An 18,782-nucleotide genomic window follows, 5' to 3' on the forward strand; every position below is an offset into this window, starting at 1 on the left:
ATACTAAGTAGTTAAAGTTACTAAATAAAATTTAATACTACTACTTTCTTAGTAATTAAGAAGTTTTTAGCTACTTAGTTTATATTTATAAATATTAGCTATATTTATATTTATATTAGTATTTTTAGCGTATATATTTATATACTTTAATACTTATTAAAAATAAAACTATACTTTTAAGTATTATATAACTATTTAGTATATAGCTAAGCTTTAAAAAAAGTACTACTTTTAAAAATAATAATAAGTTAGTAATAAATAGCTTATAATCTTACTATCTTTTTTATTATAATAGTAAACTTTAAAAAAGCTAAGAAAAGAGTTATAAGTATAATTATAGTAGCTATAAATAGAATAGAAAGTATAAAAGTAGTAAGTGTAATTTAGATAGCTAGAATATAGTAGAAATTCTAAGTTAATTTAAGTTATATATATTATTAGAGCGTAGTAGCTAAAGAGCTAAAGATAGAAAAAAAGCTTAAAGAGTAAGAGCTAAGAGAGTAGTCTAGTTATAAGAGAGTAGTAGTAAAGAAGTATATAGCGTATTTATAAGAACTTTAATTTAAGAGAAGTATTTATAATACCTTTTTCTATTCTAGAACTAGTTATAACTAGTAAGTATTCTATAGTATATATATATATATATAGTAGCTAATAATAGGTAGTATTAAAAGTATACTTAAATAGAATTATAAAAAAGGTAGACTTTAAGTCTCTAAACGCAAAGATAGTAGTATATAGAAAAATAGCTAATATTAGTAAAAAAAATAAGAAGAATAAGGCTTTATTACTAGAGCTAGTACTAAGACTTAGGTTATTTATATATCTCTTTAAGAATATAAAGAATTAAGTAGATATATAGAGTATATATAGCTATATAGTATAAACTTATAAAAGATAAATAATATAAATAGTATAAAGAAAGCGTTTATAGTAGAGTAGAGTAAGCTACTAAAGTTATTAGCTTATAAAGTAGGTAATAAGAAAAACTTAAAAGCTTATAAAACTAAGTTTATAAAAGCGCTAAAGATATAAAATAGTCTAGTATTATACTTAAGTATCTAAGCGCTAAAGCGTATAGTATAATATATTAGTTAAGTATTATATTAGTATAGGTATTTATATATAGATAGTAAAGTATTTATATATAATAGTAATAGTAATAGTATTATAATATTACTAGTAATAGTATTTTTATAAGAGTAGCTAAATATAAAGCTATATTTAGTATATTAGTATATATATATAATATAATATAATACGTATAGTATATATAAGTAATTAGATATTATATAGTATCTAAAGTAGTATATAAAATAGGCGTATAGATATAGATATAAGTAGGTATATAGGTATAGATAGGCGTATAGGTATAGATATAGATATATTATAAAAGTACTAGCTAAATAGCTATCTAAGATAGTAGGCGTTTAAGGTACTACGTAGTCTTAGTAAACTTAAGAGCTACATTAAGTAGGCGTATATAAGTAGATTATTCTAACTTAGACTAGAAGGTCTAGGTTAAGAGCTTTTAAAAAAGCTAAAAGTTATAAAAAAATACTAAGTAGTAGTAATTTACTATTAAAAGTAAGCTAAGTATTTATATAAAAAATAGTAATTATATTAGTAGCTATAGTATATATATTATATTTTTAAAAAGTAATACTTACTATAGTTACTTTTTATATTTTTTTCTTTTTAACTTATATTTATATATAGTAATTTTATTTTATAATTACTATTTACTTTACTTTATAGTACTATAATAATATAAAGTAAAATAAGCTACTTATAACTTTTATAATATTAATAACTTTAATAAAAAGATACTTTTATAAATAAGAGAAATTGCAAGTATAATACACTGTCTAAGGTTTCTAATACGCGACTCGTACCTGAAACCAAGACACACCACGATCAACCCCCCTACCACCATACCCCTCAAAGTAACTATCCAGACTATCCTCTAGAGTTCGCACTAACAGCTTTCCCTCCTACCCTCTTCCAGTCCATGTCCTCCGACGTGGTCCTGCATCAATCTGCAGCTCCCCTCTCCACGCCAGCAGCAACAGCTAGCCTAGAACCAGAGATCACCTCTTCACAACACATCCATGCATAACACCATGCATGCTACGCTATCGATTAAGCTATCGACGCATCTCATGCACTGTGCTGTGATTGTGCCTGCTTCCCCTACCACACCCTCTCTCTCTCTCTGCCTGGTCTGTCTCTCTCCCGCAAAACAACAAGTGCTGACATGTTGTCTCGCTTCGGATACGTCGTTTAACCCCCATCCGGCCGTGGGATATGCAATGGAAGGTGCTAAGAAGATATGCGGAATGCCTCGGCAACCGTCGGTTGGTGCGGCACAGCAACGGGCCGTGCTTCGATAACCGCTTCGAGAACACCTGAGCCGCTGCTACACAACATGTTTACTATCTTCCCCGTTGGATCGGGGTAATGTGTGGTGTGGTGAGAGGGGGTATCACGACGTGGAGGTGGCTGGCTGGGCTGTGCACCTATCTGCTTCCCTTTCCTTTTCCCCCCTCTAGCGAATGTCAAGGTCCACATAGTGCATGTTTATGCGTTCGTGTCTTCCCCCCTCAACGAACGCATGTTCGTATGTACAGTACATGCGTTCCGGCCACTCCAGCTAGGTTGGGAAGGTGAATAGATAGGTAAGCGCGAGAAACACGACATGTACCATTGGCTCCTACGTCAATAATGTGGGGAAGGCCGCATTGAAGACTGGATTAAAGCAAAGTAGGCCAGAGCAACGACAAGTGGTTTCGGAGAACGAAAGAGGGGGACAAGGCCGGGAAGGAAGGGGCGCGGGACAACGGCCTGAAGCGGGAAGGGAAGGATCTAGCAGGCTTCGGAGGTTTGTTTCCTCTAGCACAAGCACACTTGACACATACCTCGTACAACCGAGATGATGTGAATTATGCTTTCGATGTCGCTATTTCGTGTTTGAAGGACCGAATTTCGCGTATTCATACATTGGATTGACATTACTACTAGCTGCCTTGGGGCTACCGATGATACTGGTTTTACACACTTGTCTACATGCTCATTTCATCCGCTTCTTCCTTGTAGCTGACTTGGGCCGTGGCCCTGCCAGACTTCTTCCGTGTTGCGGCAGGTCGTGCATTTCGCTTCTGCACAGCAGGAGCCTCGTCCTCGGTCCCTTCGCTAAGCGGGGGTGAACTAAGTTGATCATCCTCTTCGTCTGACGCCGAAGGTGTTGGCACGGACTTTGCTGCTGCCTTCTTCTTGGTCGATGAAGCTGCTGCTCGCTTAGCTGGTGCGGCCTTCTTGGCTGGTGTCTTGATGGGCGTCTTGACATCCTCGAGTGGAGCGGCTTCACTTGCTATGGAGGCCGCGTCAGCGGCGGTCTTGCGCTTCTTCTTCGCTGGCGTAGCGGCGCCGTCTTCTTTCTTCTTGATGATCCGTTTTGGGGGTCTGAGCCAGTCCTCCATTCCTGGTGGCCAGTACACTCTTCCCTCTGGTCCTCCCATGCCTACCTCCTCGTCAGGTACAATGGGTGGAGGTACGTCCTCTGGCTCTTCCTCTTCAATCTTCGCATCCAGCTCATCAAGCTCGTCGGTCTTCTTCTTCTTGCTCTTCTTGACAGCCTTCTTGGGCTTGGGCTTCCAGGGCTTGTTCTCATCCTGGCGCGTATGTGGCAGAATGTCGTTGAAAGTTTCGAAGCCTGGGAGCTTAAACGTTCGCATGAGCTCAAATACAGCCTGCTCCTTGTCCTTTGCCTCGATCATCAAGTCCATAGTGTCAGGGCAGGGAGGGAATGTCATGACGCGGGGTGAATGCTTTCTCCGCTTCGTGCGAGTAATCGCAGGAGGTGTTTGCTCAGAGTAATGCATCTTGGGCGTGATCCCTTTCTTCTCCCATGTTGCAAGAATACGGGGATAGTAATCCATGACATCCTTGGTACCTTCACGGATCTGAGTATCGTCGAAGAGAATATTATGATGGTGATAGTCAAGCACGAATGGGATGTTAAGCTCTTCACATAGAGGCAACAACTCATGCATGTTCCATACAACATCGTCGTTCTCAAGCACCAAACGGTTCTTGACTCCTTGAGGAAGCCTTGCGTAGTTTTCCTTGAACCTCTCAATGGCCGCTGGCTTGTCGCCATATGCTCCACCGAGATGTAGGATCATGACAGCATCCCGATCTTGCTGCTCTGGAAGCTTCAGAAGAGAAAGCATCTCAGCATGATACTCCAGATCACGCATCGCGTTGTCGATGACCTGCTTTCGCGGGGAGCCCAATTGTGTGAACTGGCCCGGATGAGTAGTCACTCGATGACCCAGCTCACCGATCACTTTGCCTGCTTCACGCAACGTCTCGGCAGCGAAAGGCTCAAGCTTGTAGCCATACTCGTCATGGCTTGCAAACGGGAATATCTCGCTACTCAAGCGCATGAACTTGATGCCGTACCTGTCGTTCCAGCGCACCATCTTGATGATATCCCGCGCATTAGCGAGGCCAATCTCTTCAACGTATTTCATGCCCCGCGCGACATCCGCTGGCTGTTCCTTATCGGGGCGATTCTTAGTGGCATGTTCGGGTTGGGAGGGGTCTTTCAGGGGATGGCGATGTTCGATGATGCTCGCGATGCGGCATGTTCTGGAGCTGAAGACGGGAGGGGTAGCACTGCGGAGGTACGTATTGAGACAGGCCTGTATGCACATTCGTTAGTTTAGATTAAAAGGTACCTGCAGGACACATACATAGCCAAGTCGTCCTTTCCACGGAAGAGGAAGGTATTCAGAGTTAACCGGTGGGGGTCTCGACAGGGCTTCCTTGACCTCTGCCTCGTCCTCGTCCTCAGCCTCGAGGTTATCGACATCGTCGGGATCTGCCGCTACCCCAGTGCTGGCTGCAGGTGCAGTGACATTCCCAGCTACGCCATTCACGGCACCGTTGTTGGTGTCTTCCTCTTCCACTTTGATTTGCTGGGCGCCGGCCTTCTTTCGCTTGTTCTTTGCAGCATTCGCTGCAGGGGCGGCGCCATTCGCTACGGGCGCATCGCCGTTTGTGGCAGGTGCTGAGGGCGCCTTCTTCTTCGCAGGCGCACCTGATGCAGTATTCGCCTCATTCGCAGTACCGTTGCTGACGGCAGATTCCAGCACAGCATCATGCGCGGCGCTTTCGTGTCCGTCAGGCGATGCGCGTAATGCAGTGACTCCATCGAGGATGTCAGGGTTGAGATTAGGGTCGGTCTTTTCAGCCTTTCCCCCACGCGTCGTTTGGCGACGAGGAGGCTTCGTGACGTTTGACGGCAAAGGCACGTCTGTTCGGCGCATCTGTGATCGGTCCATTGGGGGCGCCTCTTCGGTGGGAGACACCGCAGCTGCTACAGCAGATCTCTTCCGCTTAGGGGGCATGGTTGGAAGATAGGAGATCACGCGCGATCTCTGAAAAGTTGCCGTCGCTCGGAGTGGTGGATGGAATGCGACACGAGAGCAGATGCTGTGAAGGGAACGTAGCATGTGTCCGGACTCAGGTGATGCCGCTGCAGAGGAACAGCAAGTTTATTGAAAGGAGGCTGAAACCCGCGAACCGTGCTTCTATTGCCATGTTGGGTGGCTAACGCGTCGAGCTCGCGACTACGTCATTACATTGAGGTTTGATAGTATGACGCTGGTGTTGTCTGAGATCGGCTCAGACCCGATCGGCTACGATTAGCGAACCCGCCCGATCTCATGCCAGATCCCATCTTTCGCATTCAACAATCCCATCACGAGCACAATTGCATTGGTCGAGTTCATCAAGAAGGCTATCGCTACGTAACTGACAATTCAACAGGCCATCGTGATTGTGATGTTTGGCCATGCTTGTAGCGGGATGGCATGCTATGCACAATGTATCTGCACAATCGTCATTTGTGCAAAGATCCACTGAAACACACGGTCCACTGATGGCCTGAATGTATCGCGATCCAAGGGGTTCGATCGTCATCGGCGCATTTAGATCAATCTTTCACGATAGTAACTGAAAGTACTAGCTTGGTAACAGAGACTTTTCACGAAAAGCGAGAAAAACAGATCACTTTGTCACGATACCGCAAGACTATCCAAAGGAACGGAGCAGACAGCCGTCTCTGAAAAGACTTCAATATAGCCTTGATTACTTTTTGTTCTGCATCCTAGTGCGTTCATAAAAGTAGGTAATAATACCATTTATGTCGACTTAATGTTAAAGTGACTCCGTATGCAGTCCTGCAAACCAAGCCATCGCTAAACAACCATACCGGACCATCTCCAACGACCTTTTTCTTCTTCTCTTCAAACCATAATACCAAGTTCACACCTTCGTCGTGATACTAGACACTACCTGTTTGCCAGGCCTCTTCTGTCTCCTACTTCCACACAAAAACCAAGACACAGCAACACTGAAAACATCAGAGCATCCTCTGAATCAACATGGCCATCACCTTCTCTCCAAACTTGGCGCTACAGCACCTCCCACGGTTCTTATACGGATTCTGTTTCTCTCTACTTTGTTCTTTGCCTTCCTGTCTACCTCCCACCCCTCTCGGGCTCCCTCGTCTTCATCCTCATCCCTTCCCTTCTCCCTTCCACCAACCCCTTCCCCTCCACTTCCCTAATCCCCTTTATCCCCTTTACCCCCTCAACCACCCCGGCATTCCCTTTCCATTAACCCACATCAGCAACTACATGTGCATGAAGAAGAAGACGCATACTGCTATCCACAGCCATATAAAGCTTTTAAAAACCATTATCGTTGTCGCTGACGTTGTAGATACCTAGGGTACGATATTTAGCCCTGGAGGTAGTTCGTTCGACTGCGGAGAAATAAGGCAAGTCGTAGGTTTTTGTGTCGGGACGCACTTGCAAAGTTTTCTTGTGTGGTGGTGTGGTGTTGATAAGGTGTACGGTGTCTCTTGTTGGGAAGGTGATGCTGTTCTGGCTTGTAGGTGATTCTTCGTCTAGTCGCTGTTGTGGGTGTTAGTTAGGGTAGTTTGACGGCAAAGAAGGGTGTTGCTACACTCACATTGTGACCACATTGTGCTTTTAAGAACGAGCGCACGTACTTCGGTTCGTGAATTCGCATACTTTCGCTCTGTACCAAAGTTTACAATTGCCACTTGGTCGAGCAGGTATGCCTTGTTCACTCCGGCACGTAATTTGAAATTGATAGCGTACACTTCTTAGAGTGTTGATCCGGCTTTAGGGTTTGTTATTGTGTCTTTGGGAAGCATGTGGTCGGTATTTTGTAAATTGGACAAGACACACGGGACGCAAAGTACAGAGAAGTATTCACCGCGTAAGCAAAGAAGACATGTCAACCCTCATGCCTCTGCACATGGCACACAGTACACTAAGATGAATATATGAACTAGTGGTATCCTAAAAAGGCGGCCAAGTCTGGTATAGCCCTCTACCAATTTCAAAAAGGTCGTAAAATAAGAGTGTGCAACATATCCTCGGCAGGGGAATCACAATACACAGTAGTACAAAACCATACACCATCACCATCACACGAATTATTCAGCTGTCTTGATTCTCTAACAAATGCATAGCGCTAAATACATTTTGAAAAACCCATCTTCATTGCCAGCTAATCTCGATCTACCCCCCTCCTTCCAACCCTTTACTTATACACCTTTTCCACATAGACATACCCATCATCAGCACCACCAGCCAGCGCAGCCGCAGTCGCAGTAGCCTTCGCAGTACCAGCCCCCTAAGCAGTCGACTTGCTAAACTGAATCAACCGCTTGACACCAACCTACACAACCAAAAAATTAGCACTCCATCCTCATCAAATCACAGAGTACAAATCTCATATAAACTTACCATCCAATTACTCCCCTCATCCGTCTTATTCGTCATGAGATCCGAGAAAATCGCAACCGCAGCATCATACTGCTTAGCCTGAATCTGGGCGGCCAATTCATTCATCTGCTGGATAGTATCAGGCTTGAGCAGGTCCTCGTTATTGAGATGGTCAAATAGGATATTGAGGCGCTTCTCCGTGTCAGCAACGTGCTGTTTGTATTGAGCTGGTGCCTTGGCTTTGACGCGTTGGAGGTCTGCGTCGAGGATCTCGTAGATGGGGCGCGAGGCGTCGGGGATGTGGGATCGGTCGCCGGGAGCTAGTTGCAGGGGTTAGATTGAGATGATTCTTGTGTGTGGTTTGGGGAGTACTTACGGTACTTGGGCGCTGCTTGCGCTGCCGCTTGCGATTGTCCGGTGCCAGGTCGGGAATCGGGCCTTGGTGGTCCGCCCTGAGGACCGCCTGGAGGACCACCTGGTGGAGGTCCTGCACGCGGAGGTCCTTGAGGCGGGCCCCTTGGTGGCGGTGCTGCGGCTGCAGGTGGCATTTGCTGCACAGGCGACGGTGCGTATGCTGATCCTACGGGTGTGAACTGGCCAGGAGGAGGCGCAATGTTCCGTGGCGGTGGCATTCCGCCCATTGGTCCAGGGGGAGCCGATGGTTGTGAGCCTGGAGCAGGAGCGTAGCGGTTCGATGGCGGAGCGGCAGCAGTTGGTGGTTGGTATGGCGATGCTCCACGCTGTACTGGTGCCTGCTGTGGAGGTGCAAAGCCAGCAGGCGGAGCGGCATAGTTGTTTGACGCTGGCGCTGGTGCGTATGGGTTCGGAGCACCAGTTGGGGGTCCAGACGGAGGAGAAGTCATCCGGGGAGGGCCTTGAGGAGGACCCTTTGGAGGAGGTGGAGGTGTCGACCTTGCTCCTGGAGAGAATGGACCTTGAGGTGGACCTGCGAGGGGCTGCTGCTGGTTCGGGAACGGAGAAGCTACAGTGTTCATAGGAGTGCCGCGACGCGAAGCTGGCTTGGGGGGACCGAAGTCTGGTGTGTCGTTCCAGGCAGGAATACTGCCTCTGTTGGCTGCTGGCACGATTGATGGCGAGTTTGAGAAGTTGCGTGGCGGAGGTGCGATTCCTTGTTGGGGCGCTGCGTTGTAACCATAGCCCTGAGGCTGAGATGGCTGATAACCAACCGGTGTGTACGAGTTGCCGGGTGCTGCTGCTGGTGTGAATGTTGACGGTCCAGTGGGCTGGGCTTGCGAGGATAGTGGGTTGACTGGAGCATAAGGTGACGCTCTTGGTTGCGTTTGCATAGGGTTGACCGGAGCGTAGGGCGTCTGCTGGGGCGGTGCCGGTGTTGCTTGTGCAGGCTGTCCATACGACGGGACCACAACTTGACGACGACCAGCAGTGGTTGACTGGGCCTGTTTTTGTGCTGCCGCTGGCTGAGCTGCAACCTTCCTGGTGGCTTGCTTGACCCGGTTCCTGGCAACGTCTGCCGCTGGATACTTTTGAGGCAGGAGATCCAGATACTTCTCCGCAATTGCGAGCTGACCGTGGGCAGATGCAATGTCAGCGTATTCAACGTACTTTGCATACAAAGGCTCGAGTTTCCAGTCGTCCTCCTTCTGCTGTTCGGCATCCTTGAAGTTGGTGACCTTTCGGAATACCGTGACCTTCTCGATGAACTCCTGTAGTGATCGTGCGTGGATAGAGAAACTGTTGTCACCGTCGGTTTGCTCAATGCCCGCCTTCTCGCTTTCTTGGAGCTCCTGTGCCCAGTTGACAACGACCTTCTCGAGCTTGGAACCAGCCAAGTAGCAGAAAGACGCATCTTTTCGGTACGTTCCTTCCTCTTCAGAGATGGCTTCCTCGAGACGGTCTCCGAGAGCCTCGCAAAGGTCGGGGAAGTCGGCCTGGTCGGCAAATGTGCAGATGGTGGCCATGACTTCCTTCCAGTCCTTGAGGTCAGCGTTGTATACGAAGTCCCATAGATTCTTTCCGACCACTGACGCAAGCAAGCGCAGGTAGTTGGGTGCGTCAGACTGTCTCTTGAAGTATGCAGCCTGTGCCTTGGCGATGCATTTCTCCCCACCGCAAATGGCAATCATGAAAGCATCTGACAGTCGGTTCTCCTTTAGGCACACGTCCAACGCCGCGTTGAAGTCACCAAGCATGAGGTTGCGGGTGATCTTGGTGTCAGCTTCCGACTCGGAACCAGTGTAGATCTGGAAGGGGTTGTTGGTCTTCGCGCCCTTGGAAGCCGCGAGATCGGACAAGAAGTTGCCCTCGTCTGTCGCATTGTCGAAGAACGAGGACCCCTCGTCTGCATCGCCGTTTGTCTTCTCCTCCTTCTTCTCTTCTTCTGGCTCTTCATCCTTGTCAGAGAAGCCTAGGTACTCGACAAGCTTGCTTCGCGGGTTCTCCGACGTGAGGGTCTCAATTACCGTCCAGTCGGCCTTCTCTTCCTCATTGGCTGCCTTGGCAATCTTCGACTCGCAGATTGCGGTAATGTCGCCCTTATCTAGAGCCTTGTCGAACTCTTCGCTTGCCGCGCTGACGTCCGAGTCTACAGCAAATGTGGAGATAGAAATCTTGGATTTGTTATCGACGATGCCGAATCGCACCAGCTTTCCACCAAAGCCAAAAGCCACACCTGCTCTCCTCTTCAGCCACTTCGGGGGTGTCTTCAGAGAGAAAGATGCGCCCTGAGGTTCTGCGTGAGTCTGAGCGAAGAAGTCCTCGCCTGCAGGCGCCTCCGTCGCGGCCTTGTTCTGGTCCGCGCCAGCCCCAGTGTTTTGTAGTGTTTGAACTGCGATCTTGCCGTCGAAGGATGCGGTCGCGAGGAGGTTCGGGTTCGAAGGGTTGAATCTGGTCTGGAAGGTCCAGTTTGTCACGACTGGGAATTCGCCCAGTTGCTCGCCGGTGTGCGGGTTCCACGCAATCGTCCTGTTGTCCTTGCCGCAAGACAACAAAAGGTCGCTGTCTTGAACACACCACGAAAGCGACAGCACGCCCTGGTCGTGTGCCTGCAGCGTCTTCTCTGGCGCATTGGTGTTGCGTAGGTCCCACACCAGCACGAGCGGGTTCTGGTCGGTCGGTATAGCGGTGACTAGTCTCGTGGGCACATTGGGGTCCCAGGAAACCGCGCTGACTGTTTTCCGTCCATAGTGGTTTAATGTGAGGTTCTCCTTCTTGAGCTTGACGTCCCAGACGGTGACGAAGCCGCCGCTGCTGCCGGTGGCCAGGATATGCGCAACCTTCTTATTCCAGTCCAGTGTAGTGTATTCGTCGGGGTTCGCTCCAGCCTTGCCGAGGCGGAAGGACTTGGAGTCGTCGGCGAGGTCGTGGACGTAGAGTTCGCCCTTGGCACCGGCCGAGGCGAGGATGTTGGATCGGAAGGGGTTGAACTGTATCGCCTGGATGGGGCCGGTGTGCTTGTCGATCTGGTCAATTTCCGCATCGTCGCTGCATAACGTCAGCACTCTGTGGTTGCATGCAGCTGTCCATGCGCTCTGACCCTTCGCCTGCCTGCAGCTTCTCAGCGTCCCATAGCACGAGTGCCCCGCTGTCGAGTGCGCCCGCTATTATGCCCCGCGGGTACTGTTCGCTGGGTTGACTCCACGCAATGTCGTTGAACCTGGCATGTCGTTTAGTTCTTTGGTCCCAATGGCTTAGGAATATCCTCTAGTACCTCGACTCTACGCTCACAGTAGCAACGGGCTTGAGTTCGACGCCCTGCTCACTGTCGTCCAACTTGAGCTCCCAGAGCTCTAATTGTGTTTCATTTGAAAAGTCGGCATCTACAGCCCCAGCCTTGGTTCCAGTAGCAATCAGGGGCTGCGTCGGACCTGGCGACCAGGCGAAACAGGCGGTCCGGGGGATTTCTCGTAGGCGGACCATGACGGTGTTGGGCGGTGATGGCGCCGCGGTGTCAGATTAGCGAATTGGGGAATACGGCACGAACAAAATGATGGACAAGGGAGCGGGTTTTGTAGAGGGCGACGGGAGGGTTATGTGGTGTTAAAGAGCGTCCGCAATGTGTCTTGAGCGCGGACTGGGTGTTGAGGCAACGACGTGCTTCACCATGGACCATCCACCTGTCCTTCCCTGGTCCATGGCGGGCGCGCCAGCCAAGGTGGGTCCCGCTAACCACGTGATATCGAATTTCAGCGCGCAGTCAAGAGAACACGACTATCCTACCACCAAAGCCGCAAATCGCATTCCACAGGCAACCATGTCGAATTTATCAGACACGTCACGACTAAAGGCCACCGTGTTCGTCGGCGGCCTCGACCAGGCAGTCACCCAGCAGACGCTTTTCCACGCCTTCCTGCCTTTTGGCGACATTGTCGAAGTCAACTTGCCCAAACCGGAGAACCAGAGCCAGGGCGATCAACATCGGGGGTTCGGCTATGTTGAGTTTGAGACTGCAACCGACGCGACAGACGCCATCGACAACATGGACCGGAGCGAGCTGTACGGTTCCGTCATCAAGGTAGCAGCAGCCAAGCCACAGAAAGACGCGAATGAAGGTCTAGGCAGCAAGACCGCCATCTGGGAGCAGGTACGTTTTTTCTAATCTGAAAAACTACGCGTCTGGTATGCTAACAAAATGCAGGAGGGGTGGTTGGCCAAGCATGCCGTGAGTGAGGAGGATCGCAAAGCAAGTGAGCAGATTCAAGAGGAGGCGAACGGGCCCATGGACCCTATGCAGGGCCTGGAGGGTCTTGACGAGGCTGGACCGAAGCCAGTGTAATCTCTTTGGTTCTTTGGTCTCATAGCATGGCGTTTGCAGGCGTTTGGGAAACATTTGATACCAAGTGCTGTCTCGTGCATATCATATCAACTACACATTCAAACCCACGACACAACACAAAGGGATCTCATGCTTGATTATCGAACGTGACTCGGACTCTATCCCGTATGCTGTACCTATACACAATGGCTGCTGGAGCCCTTCCAAGCCCGCCGATTCCATCTCTCCAATATCCTATTCCTCACCAACTGGACATCTAGTCCTGCTTGCCCTGTCGCTTGAGACGGAGCGTCTTGTCGACCCAGAGTTTCCGGGTGATGGAGAAGAAGGCCATGCCGACGGCGATGCTGTAGATGTATTAGACTACGTGTTATGAGGGTATGAGGGTATGAGGGTATGAGGGTGTATGCGGGCGCAATGGAGGGGCTTACGCGAGGACGACGACTAGAGTTTGGGTCAGCCAAGGGGGGGAGTAGTTACTGGGGAGGGGGCAGACGTACTCAGAGGCCAGATCTCAGTGGGGATGTTCTTGAGCTGGCGGATGCGCTGGGATACGGTGTGGGCTACATGGTCAATCGTCAATTCATGTTCGATGGCATAAAGTGGATGCTGTGATTGGCTTACCGCCGTGCTCCTCCTTCTGCAGTATAGTCAGCATCAAGTTCGCAGAAGATGGAAGGCGGCGAGGCATACGGGGACGGGGTTGCGCAGGCCCATTGTCTGCCTCATCATGAGCTGGGGGCTCTGGCGCATGGCCATCATGCGCGTAGGTTGCATGGCCGCCATGCGTGTCGGCTGCATGGCCAACATACGAGTTGGCTGCATGGAGAGGGCGCGGGTGGCTTTGAACATGGTGGCGGTATTGCTGACTTCGCAATTGGGGTGGAGGATTGTTCGTAGACGTTGTCGTGGGGGTGAATCGAAGGACGTCTTCGCGGGCTTTCGTCACAGTGAGGCACGCAGATGCTGAGAGAGCTCGCGGGCCCTGTCGCCCGGAAAACGCCGAGCGAATTGTGTGTGGACAATGCGTTTCGGGTCGAACCATCGCAACCTCACAACTTCACTTCCGTCACCACTTCGACTGCACACGCCCGCCTGCCATTGCCGCCACGCTCACGCCCGAACCACGCCCAATCCCCCATCGCAATCATGTCTGACAACGAGAACGGCGAGAACGGCGACGAGCTCGTAACCAAGCCCTTCAAGTTTGTCACTGGTGAGCTTTTCCCGCACCTCCGCATTAAGAGCTTCAATCGCTAATCTGCCGCCGCACAGCTGGTACGCCTTCCCCGGACTTGCACTGCGCCCTGCACCGCCTGCCAAAATGACGCCTGGAGCTTGAGATGGGCCGTATTGGGTGCTAACATGCTTCGGCGCATATAGGCTTCGATGCCCGCTTCCCCAACCAGAACCAGACCAAGCACTGCTGGCAAAACTACGTCGACTACCACAAGTGCATCATCGCCAAGGGCGAGGACTTTGCTCCCTGCCGCCAGGTGCGCACCCCGGAAGCGTCGCATTGAAGATGGGCATGCATACTGATTGATATAGTTCATGTTGGCCTACAAGTCCCTGTGCCCCAGTGGCTGGACATCGCGATGGGACGACCAGCGTGGTGAGTATCTGATTCTGAACCATCTGTCCGCATGCGCAACGGACTTTGAAAGAGCTATAGCTAACACAAGATATAGAGGCTGGCAACTTCCCCGTAAAGCTCGACCAGTAGAAAGCTCGCGACAACACCCAGCATGCGACAGTTTCTTAGAGCAGGACAGGATCGGATCAGAGTGGCATTTGCAACTTAGAGCCCTGTATCATAGCGATCGATATCAGCAATGCGACTCTGGTCTATCTACTTTGCCACCCCACTGCACCGCTACCTCGTGATGTCATGACCCCCTTCGCGTGACACCATTAGTCTTCCCGTCGTCTGTCTAGTCCTGCATATCTCCTGCATACTGTAGACACCGTCGTACGACGTATGCGGACCTGATGTTTCAGAACTCGCCATATAAACTTCATCACATGCATATGCACGCCGATCGAACCAAGTCTCCTAGTGTCATACATTATCATTCAGAGTGTGCTCGATATACGAGATATGTAGTGAGTGTAGCCAATTTGCAGTAAAGTTGGGACTTTCTATCCTGTACAGATAAGGGGATGATGTGGTGAATCGCCGCTTGTGTGCAAAAAACAACGCTAAGGTGACAAAGGGACCAAAGAGGACCAAGAAGGAACAAAGTGACCGCCCAGTTGCGCCAGCAAGGCCAGACCGCTAAATGCATGCAAGACCTGCTCTGCTATAAACAATCGTGAAGAACTCAGGCGTATCAAGCCGAGTAGGTAAGGCTGTGTGGTTAGATTTGGGGTATATCGAGCGATGGGAAAGAGGACTAGTTCGCGGTCGGATATGCGTTCACTGCGAAATTGCCGAGATACGTCGGTCCTCTACATGCTCGCAGTGAGCATGTGGGCAGAGGGATCCAGGACTGATACGGCTCAGTGCCCAGCATAATCTCATGACCCTCACATTGAAACCGCTTAAGAGCCCAATTCGGATCGTCAGTCCGTAGGTCTTGCTCCTCCTCTTCCTCTTCCTCCTCGGCGATAGCGTCATCGCCATGAGCGCTATCCTTGCGCCAGTGCTTTCCCTGATCCAAGACCTCACCAATACTAGATAGCGAATCCGGCGCTGCCGCAGCTGGCTGGTAGGAAGCATCGTAAACCTGGCGAGTATTCGGGTCCATGAGGCAATCGAAGCCAGTCTGTAGCGCACGGTACTTCTTCGCGTCGTTGGCAAAGTACACACCTCGTAGACGGCGATACGCAGCTCTAATCTCGTCGGTGGTGGCCTTGGGAGTGAGTTCGAGGATAGCGTAATGATCGACAACGTCGGAGGGGTCGTTCGTCGGCGAGGCCATGGCTGGGCCTTTGAGAGTATAGCATCCCTCTGACACGTATATCGAGGATCTTTTCGTGTGCTGCACCATTGGAGAGTTGTCTGCTACACTAATGGGCCGGGGGCGTTGGATAGCTTCAGACTGGTTGCGCCCGTGGTTGTTGAAACGTTTGCGCGGAGAGGGCGATCGCAGTGGGCTGAAATTTATCTTGCACATTTGCTCGGAAGGAGGTTGAAAGCTGGGAGTCGGAGACATTGTGGTGTATGTGTGGGTGGTCATTATGTACTAGCAATAGCAAGGTGGGTGGGTGCGTCGTGTGGTAATGATAGAGGATGTGCTATGTGGAGTGGGGTGGGCGCTGTTCAAAGTAGAGATGCTGTTGTTGTGTGAAGACGCAGTGTGGGAAAACATTGAATGATCAGGACATGTCCTAGACCACATGGACAGGGCAGCATGGTGGCTGCGCACAATGCAGGGGATAGGTGCAATCACAGGGGGGCACAGCAAGTGGAGCTCTAGGCCGAATCGCGAAATGAAGATGTTGTGAATGGAGTAATTAATCAAACAACGGGCTAGGGGGGTCGGCGCGATGAAACAGAATGCAGCAGACCAATGCCAAAGGGTCCAGCGCGGCACTGGTAGGCTGTCAGTGCTTCGGCGTAACACGTGCGGACGTGACGAATGACTCCGCGCTAGTAGGGCCGTTGGTGTGGAGATCTCGCTAAGATTTCAGTCGCCGCGACCGTTGGCCCAGTGAGCTTGAGATAGCATAGCATAAGCTGATAGACGTCCCACCATGGCCGATAGCTCGAGGAAGAGAAAGCAGCCTGCCCACACGGGCCCTGGCAATCCTGTTAAACGCACCAGATTTCAGCAACGACCCCAGTACGTCATCCCCGCCGTTTCGACTAGCAACGCGTACCCCAATGGCGAGATCAACGTCAAGAACTTTCTCAAGTCGCACGAGAATGAGATCAGGTCGCTCGAGGGCGCCATGAAGGCTGCCAAGAAAGGGCTCTCGCGACGGGCTTTCCAAGATGTGCCACGGGAGTTGAGGAGGAGGACCGCAAGTCACAATCCGCAGCGCGTGCCGAAGAGATTGCGGGTCAGGGCGCGGCAGGAAGCTAAAGAAGACAACACACCCATTGCCAGGGGTACTAGTGGGAGTGGTATTGGGAAATGCAAGAAGAAGTTCCTGAGGAAGGAGGGGAGGGAGCAGAGTAGGCAGAAGGCGAAGAAGAGGAAGGATGACAGTGGGAAAGACGACGACGGAGACGCGAAGATGGAGGATGCGCCGAAGCAAGTCACGAAGCCCTCACCACCGAAGCCGAAGCGCAAGTTCCCGCCCTTGGCCACACCCGCTACCCCTCCATCGCGATTCCGCAGACGCCAGCGAGACAAGACCTGGCTTCCTACGCACCTGTGGCATACGAAGCGCGCAAAGATGACGGATCCGAAAGAGCCGCTCTGGCGGTTTGCGATACCGTTGCAGCCAGCGGTCAAGGCATACCGTCTCACACACAGAGCTGCAACCCAGCGGGGAGCTGTCGCGTGGGATATGAGCTACATGTCAACCCTCAGCCTGGAGGGTCCTAAAGCCAGTATAACGGGGCTACTCAAGGGTCTTCACTTCTCTGCAGAGGACACAGATGATCCATGGCAGAACAGAGGCAGGGCTAAGAAGTGGCGGAATGGCACTAGGACCTGGGAAGGCTGGATTTACGAAAGAGAAGCGAAGCCGTTGGTGAAGATCGCTCGTGTGACTGTCATCTGGTGTGCACCGCATGCAGATGGCAAAAAGACGAAAGCTTTCATTCGGGTGCATCCGGGCGCTTTCTTGCAGCTCTGGGAGGAAGTTGTTCGGACTGCTAAAGTACAGAAGCCAGCTGTTACCGTGCGAGATCTCCGCTTCGAAATTGGGTCTATTGAGATTGTAGGCCCGGCTGCTGCGGAGGCCCTCTGCTCTGTTCTTGCCCCTGTGCCTTCTCCTGAGGCTGGCTCTGATACTCTACAGTCAGTATGGCCGACTTTGGCCTCTGTGACGGACGCTGCATCGTTACCAGCCGGTGCGCTGTTGTCGTTTGATATTTCAGATCCCCGGCTTCGCGATCCTCCTCGCACTTCCCCGATAGCACACGATCAGCAGTCGCTGACCGCCTTGACTCAAACTCTCGCAACTTGGCCGCTGGACAATACCCCGACTCCAGCCTCGATCTTCGACACCAACAGCCGGCTAGCCGCACAGCGAACCATGCCATCTCAAAAGTCAATCAATCGCCGGAAGAGTGCATGCACACTTGGCGAGGACCCTGAGGCCCGATCCACAGACCCACGCATTCCGACACTTGTATTTGTGTCACGAGAAAGCAAGTCCTGGACTATCCTCCTCCCCTGGAAATGCGTGATGCCTGTATGGCGACAGATTATGCGCTACCCGGTTTCCACAGGCGGCAACCCCAGATTCGGCGGCTTGAAAGAGAGACGTCAGGTTGACTTTGGGCGCTCGAAGCCGCACTTCCCGTACGACCATCCTGGTACAGAGGCTGGTTGGGTCTGGGAAAAGCGTGAGCGTGAAGTGAGGAAGCACGAGTGGACTAAGTGTCCGAAGGGGAAGAGGATTGAATGGTCGACTATTGATCTTGGTAAGGGTAGGAAGGGCGAGATTGGAGATCCGTGGTCTTGCGACTGGCAGAGATTGATTGCAGATGTGTCTTCACGTCAAGAATCTCGAACTCCTGTCAGACAGCTCTCGTTCAGACAAGCAGCTGGTATGGTTGACGGCACGGCTTCGTCGAGCGGCTCGTCATTGCCATCAGATGTATTCACGGTCAAGATCACGATGGTCCAACGAGGCACCCCTACAGACTGCGCTCGCATCTACCGTCTGCCTAGCGACCCACAACTCCGTGGGCAATGGCTAGCCCGGCTGCCACAACCCGGCACGAAGCGCACGTCGACGAAGCAACAGAGTCGAGGTGTCGTTAAGCAGCCAGACCATATCCAGCGCAGGGATCTTGCAAGGAGTCTCCTAGACAACGGCCCACCGAGCGCTGGCGAGGAGAATTACCCTCTAGTGCCTGACGAAGTGGATCTCATCGGCTTCGTCACAACGGGCAACTACAACCTCGCAGAGGGCATGCCGACGGCGGTTGCGAATCTGGTAATGCACAAGGTGGTCGCCCCTGGGTCTGACTCGGGCGTGCCAAAATCGGATCGCGTGTGCATTGTGCGACAGGCGGGAAGTACCATCGGCAGGCTGGCGCGATGGGAGGTAGTCTAGGTAGCCAATATAGCCGT

General features: G+C 50.9%; 7 protein-coding genes across 7 annotated transcripts; 3 read left to right on the forward strand and 4 right to left on the reverse strand.

Moving 5' to 3' along the window:
* Window positions 1-3,062: 3,062 nt before the first annotated feature.
* On the reverse strand, window positions 3,063-5,414 carry MUS18 (UV-damage endonuclease; the record flags this gene model as incomplete). Its single annotated transcript, XM_049381716.1, has 2 exons — window positions 3,063-4,706; window positions 4,758-5,414. The coding sequence occupies 2 exons, from the start codon at window positions 5,412-5,414 to the stop codon at window positions 3,063-3,065; spliced, it is 2,301 nt and encodes a 766-aa protein (XP_049228575.1).
* A 2,323-nt stretch (window positions 5,415-7,737) lies between these two features.
* SEC31 (protein transport protein S31) lies at window positions 7,738-11,726 on the reverse strand (the record flags this gene model as incomplete). Its single annotated transcript, XM_049381717.1, has 5 exons — window positions 7,738-7,782; window positions 7,851-8,149; window positions 8,206-11,291; window positions 11,344-11,463; window positions 11,518-11,726. The coding sequence occupies 5 exons, from the start codon at window positions 11,724-11,726 to the stop codon at window positions 7,738-7,740; spliced, it is 3,759 nt and encodes a 1,252-aa protein (XP_049228576.1).
* Window positions 11,727-12,060: 334 nt separating this feature from the next.
* J4E87_010144 (uncharacterized protein) lies at window positions 12,061-12,582 on the forward strand (the record flags this gene model as incomplete). The annotated part of the gene is made up of 2 exons (XM_049381718.1): window positions 12,061-12,390; window positions 12,445-12,582. The coding sequence occupies 2 exons, from the start codon at window positions 12,061-12,063 to the stop codon at window positions 12,580-12,582; spliced, it is 468 nt and encodes a 155-aa protein (XP_049228577.1).
* A 256-nt stretch (window positions 12,583-12,838) lies between these two features.
* J4E87_010145 (uncharacterized protein) lies at window positions 12,839-13,434 on the reverse strand (the record flags this gene model as incomplete). The annotated part of the gene is made up of 5 exons (XM_049381719.1): window positions 12,839-12,929; window positions 13,014-13,026; window positions 13,083-13,145; window positions 13,207-13,222; window positions 13,276-13,434. 5 exons carry the CDS (start codon window positions 13,432-13,434, stop codon window positions 12,839-12,841), a joined length of 342 nt encoding a protein of 113 aa, XP_049228578.1.
* A 297-nt stretch (window positions 13,435-13,731) lies between these two features.
* COX13 (Cytochrome c oxidase subunit 6A, mitochondrial) lies at window positions 13,732-14,308 on the forward strand (the record flags this gene model as incomplete). Its single annotated transcript, XM_049381720.1, has 4 exons — window positions 13,732-13,798; window positions 13,966-14,078; window positions 14,134-14,197; window positions 14,274-14,308. 4 exons carry the CDS (start codon window positions 13,732-13,734, stop codon window positions 14,306-14,308), a joined length of 279 nt encoding a protein of 92 aa, XP_049228579.1.
* Window positions 14,309-14,978: 670 nt separating this feature from the next.
* J4E87_010147 (uncharacterized protein) lies at window positions 14,979-15,740 on the reverse strand (the record flags this gene model as incomplete). Its single annotated transcript, XM_049381721.1, has 1 exon — window positions 14,979-15,740. The coding sequence occupies one exon, from the start codon at window positions 15,738-15,740 to the stop codon at window positions 14,979-14,981; it is 762 nt and encodes a 253-aa protein (XP_049228580.1).
* A 541-nt stretch (window positions 15,741-16,281) lies between these two features.
* J4E87_010148 (uncharacterized protein) lies at window positions 16,282-18,765 on the forward strand (the record flags this gene model as incomplete). The annotated part of the gene is made up of 1 exon (XM_049381722.1): window positions 16,282-18,765. The coding sequence occupies one exon, from the start codon at window positions 16,282-16,284 to the stop codon at window positions 18,763-18,765; it is 2,484 nt and encodes an 827-aa protein (XP_049228581.1).
* Window positions 18,766-18,782: the final 17 nt, after the last annotated feature.

The sequence above is a fragment of the Alternaria ethzedia genome (assembly GCF_023757985.1).
Source record: "Alternaria ethzedia strain BMP 0044 chromosome Unknown scaffold_43, whole genome shotgun sequence".
Taxonomy (NCBI): Eukaryota; Fungi; Ascomycota; class Dothideomycetes; order Pleosporales; family Pleosporaceae; genus Alternaria; species Alternaria ethzedia.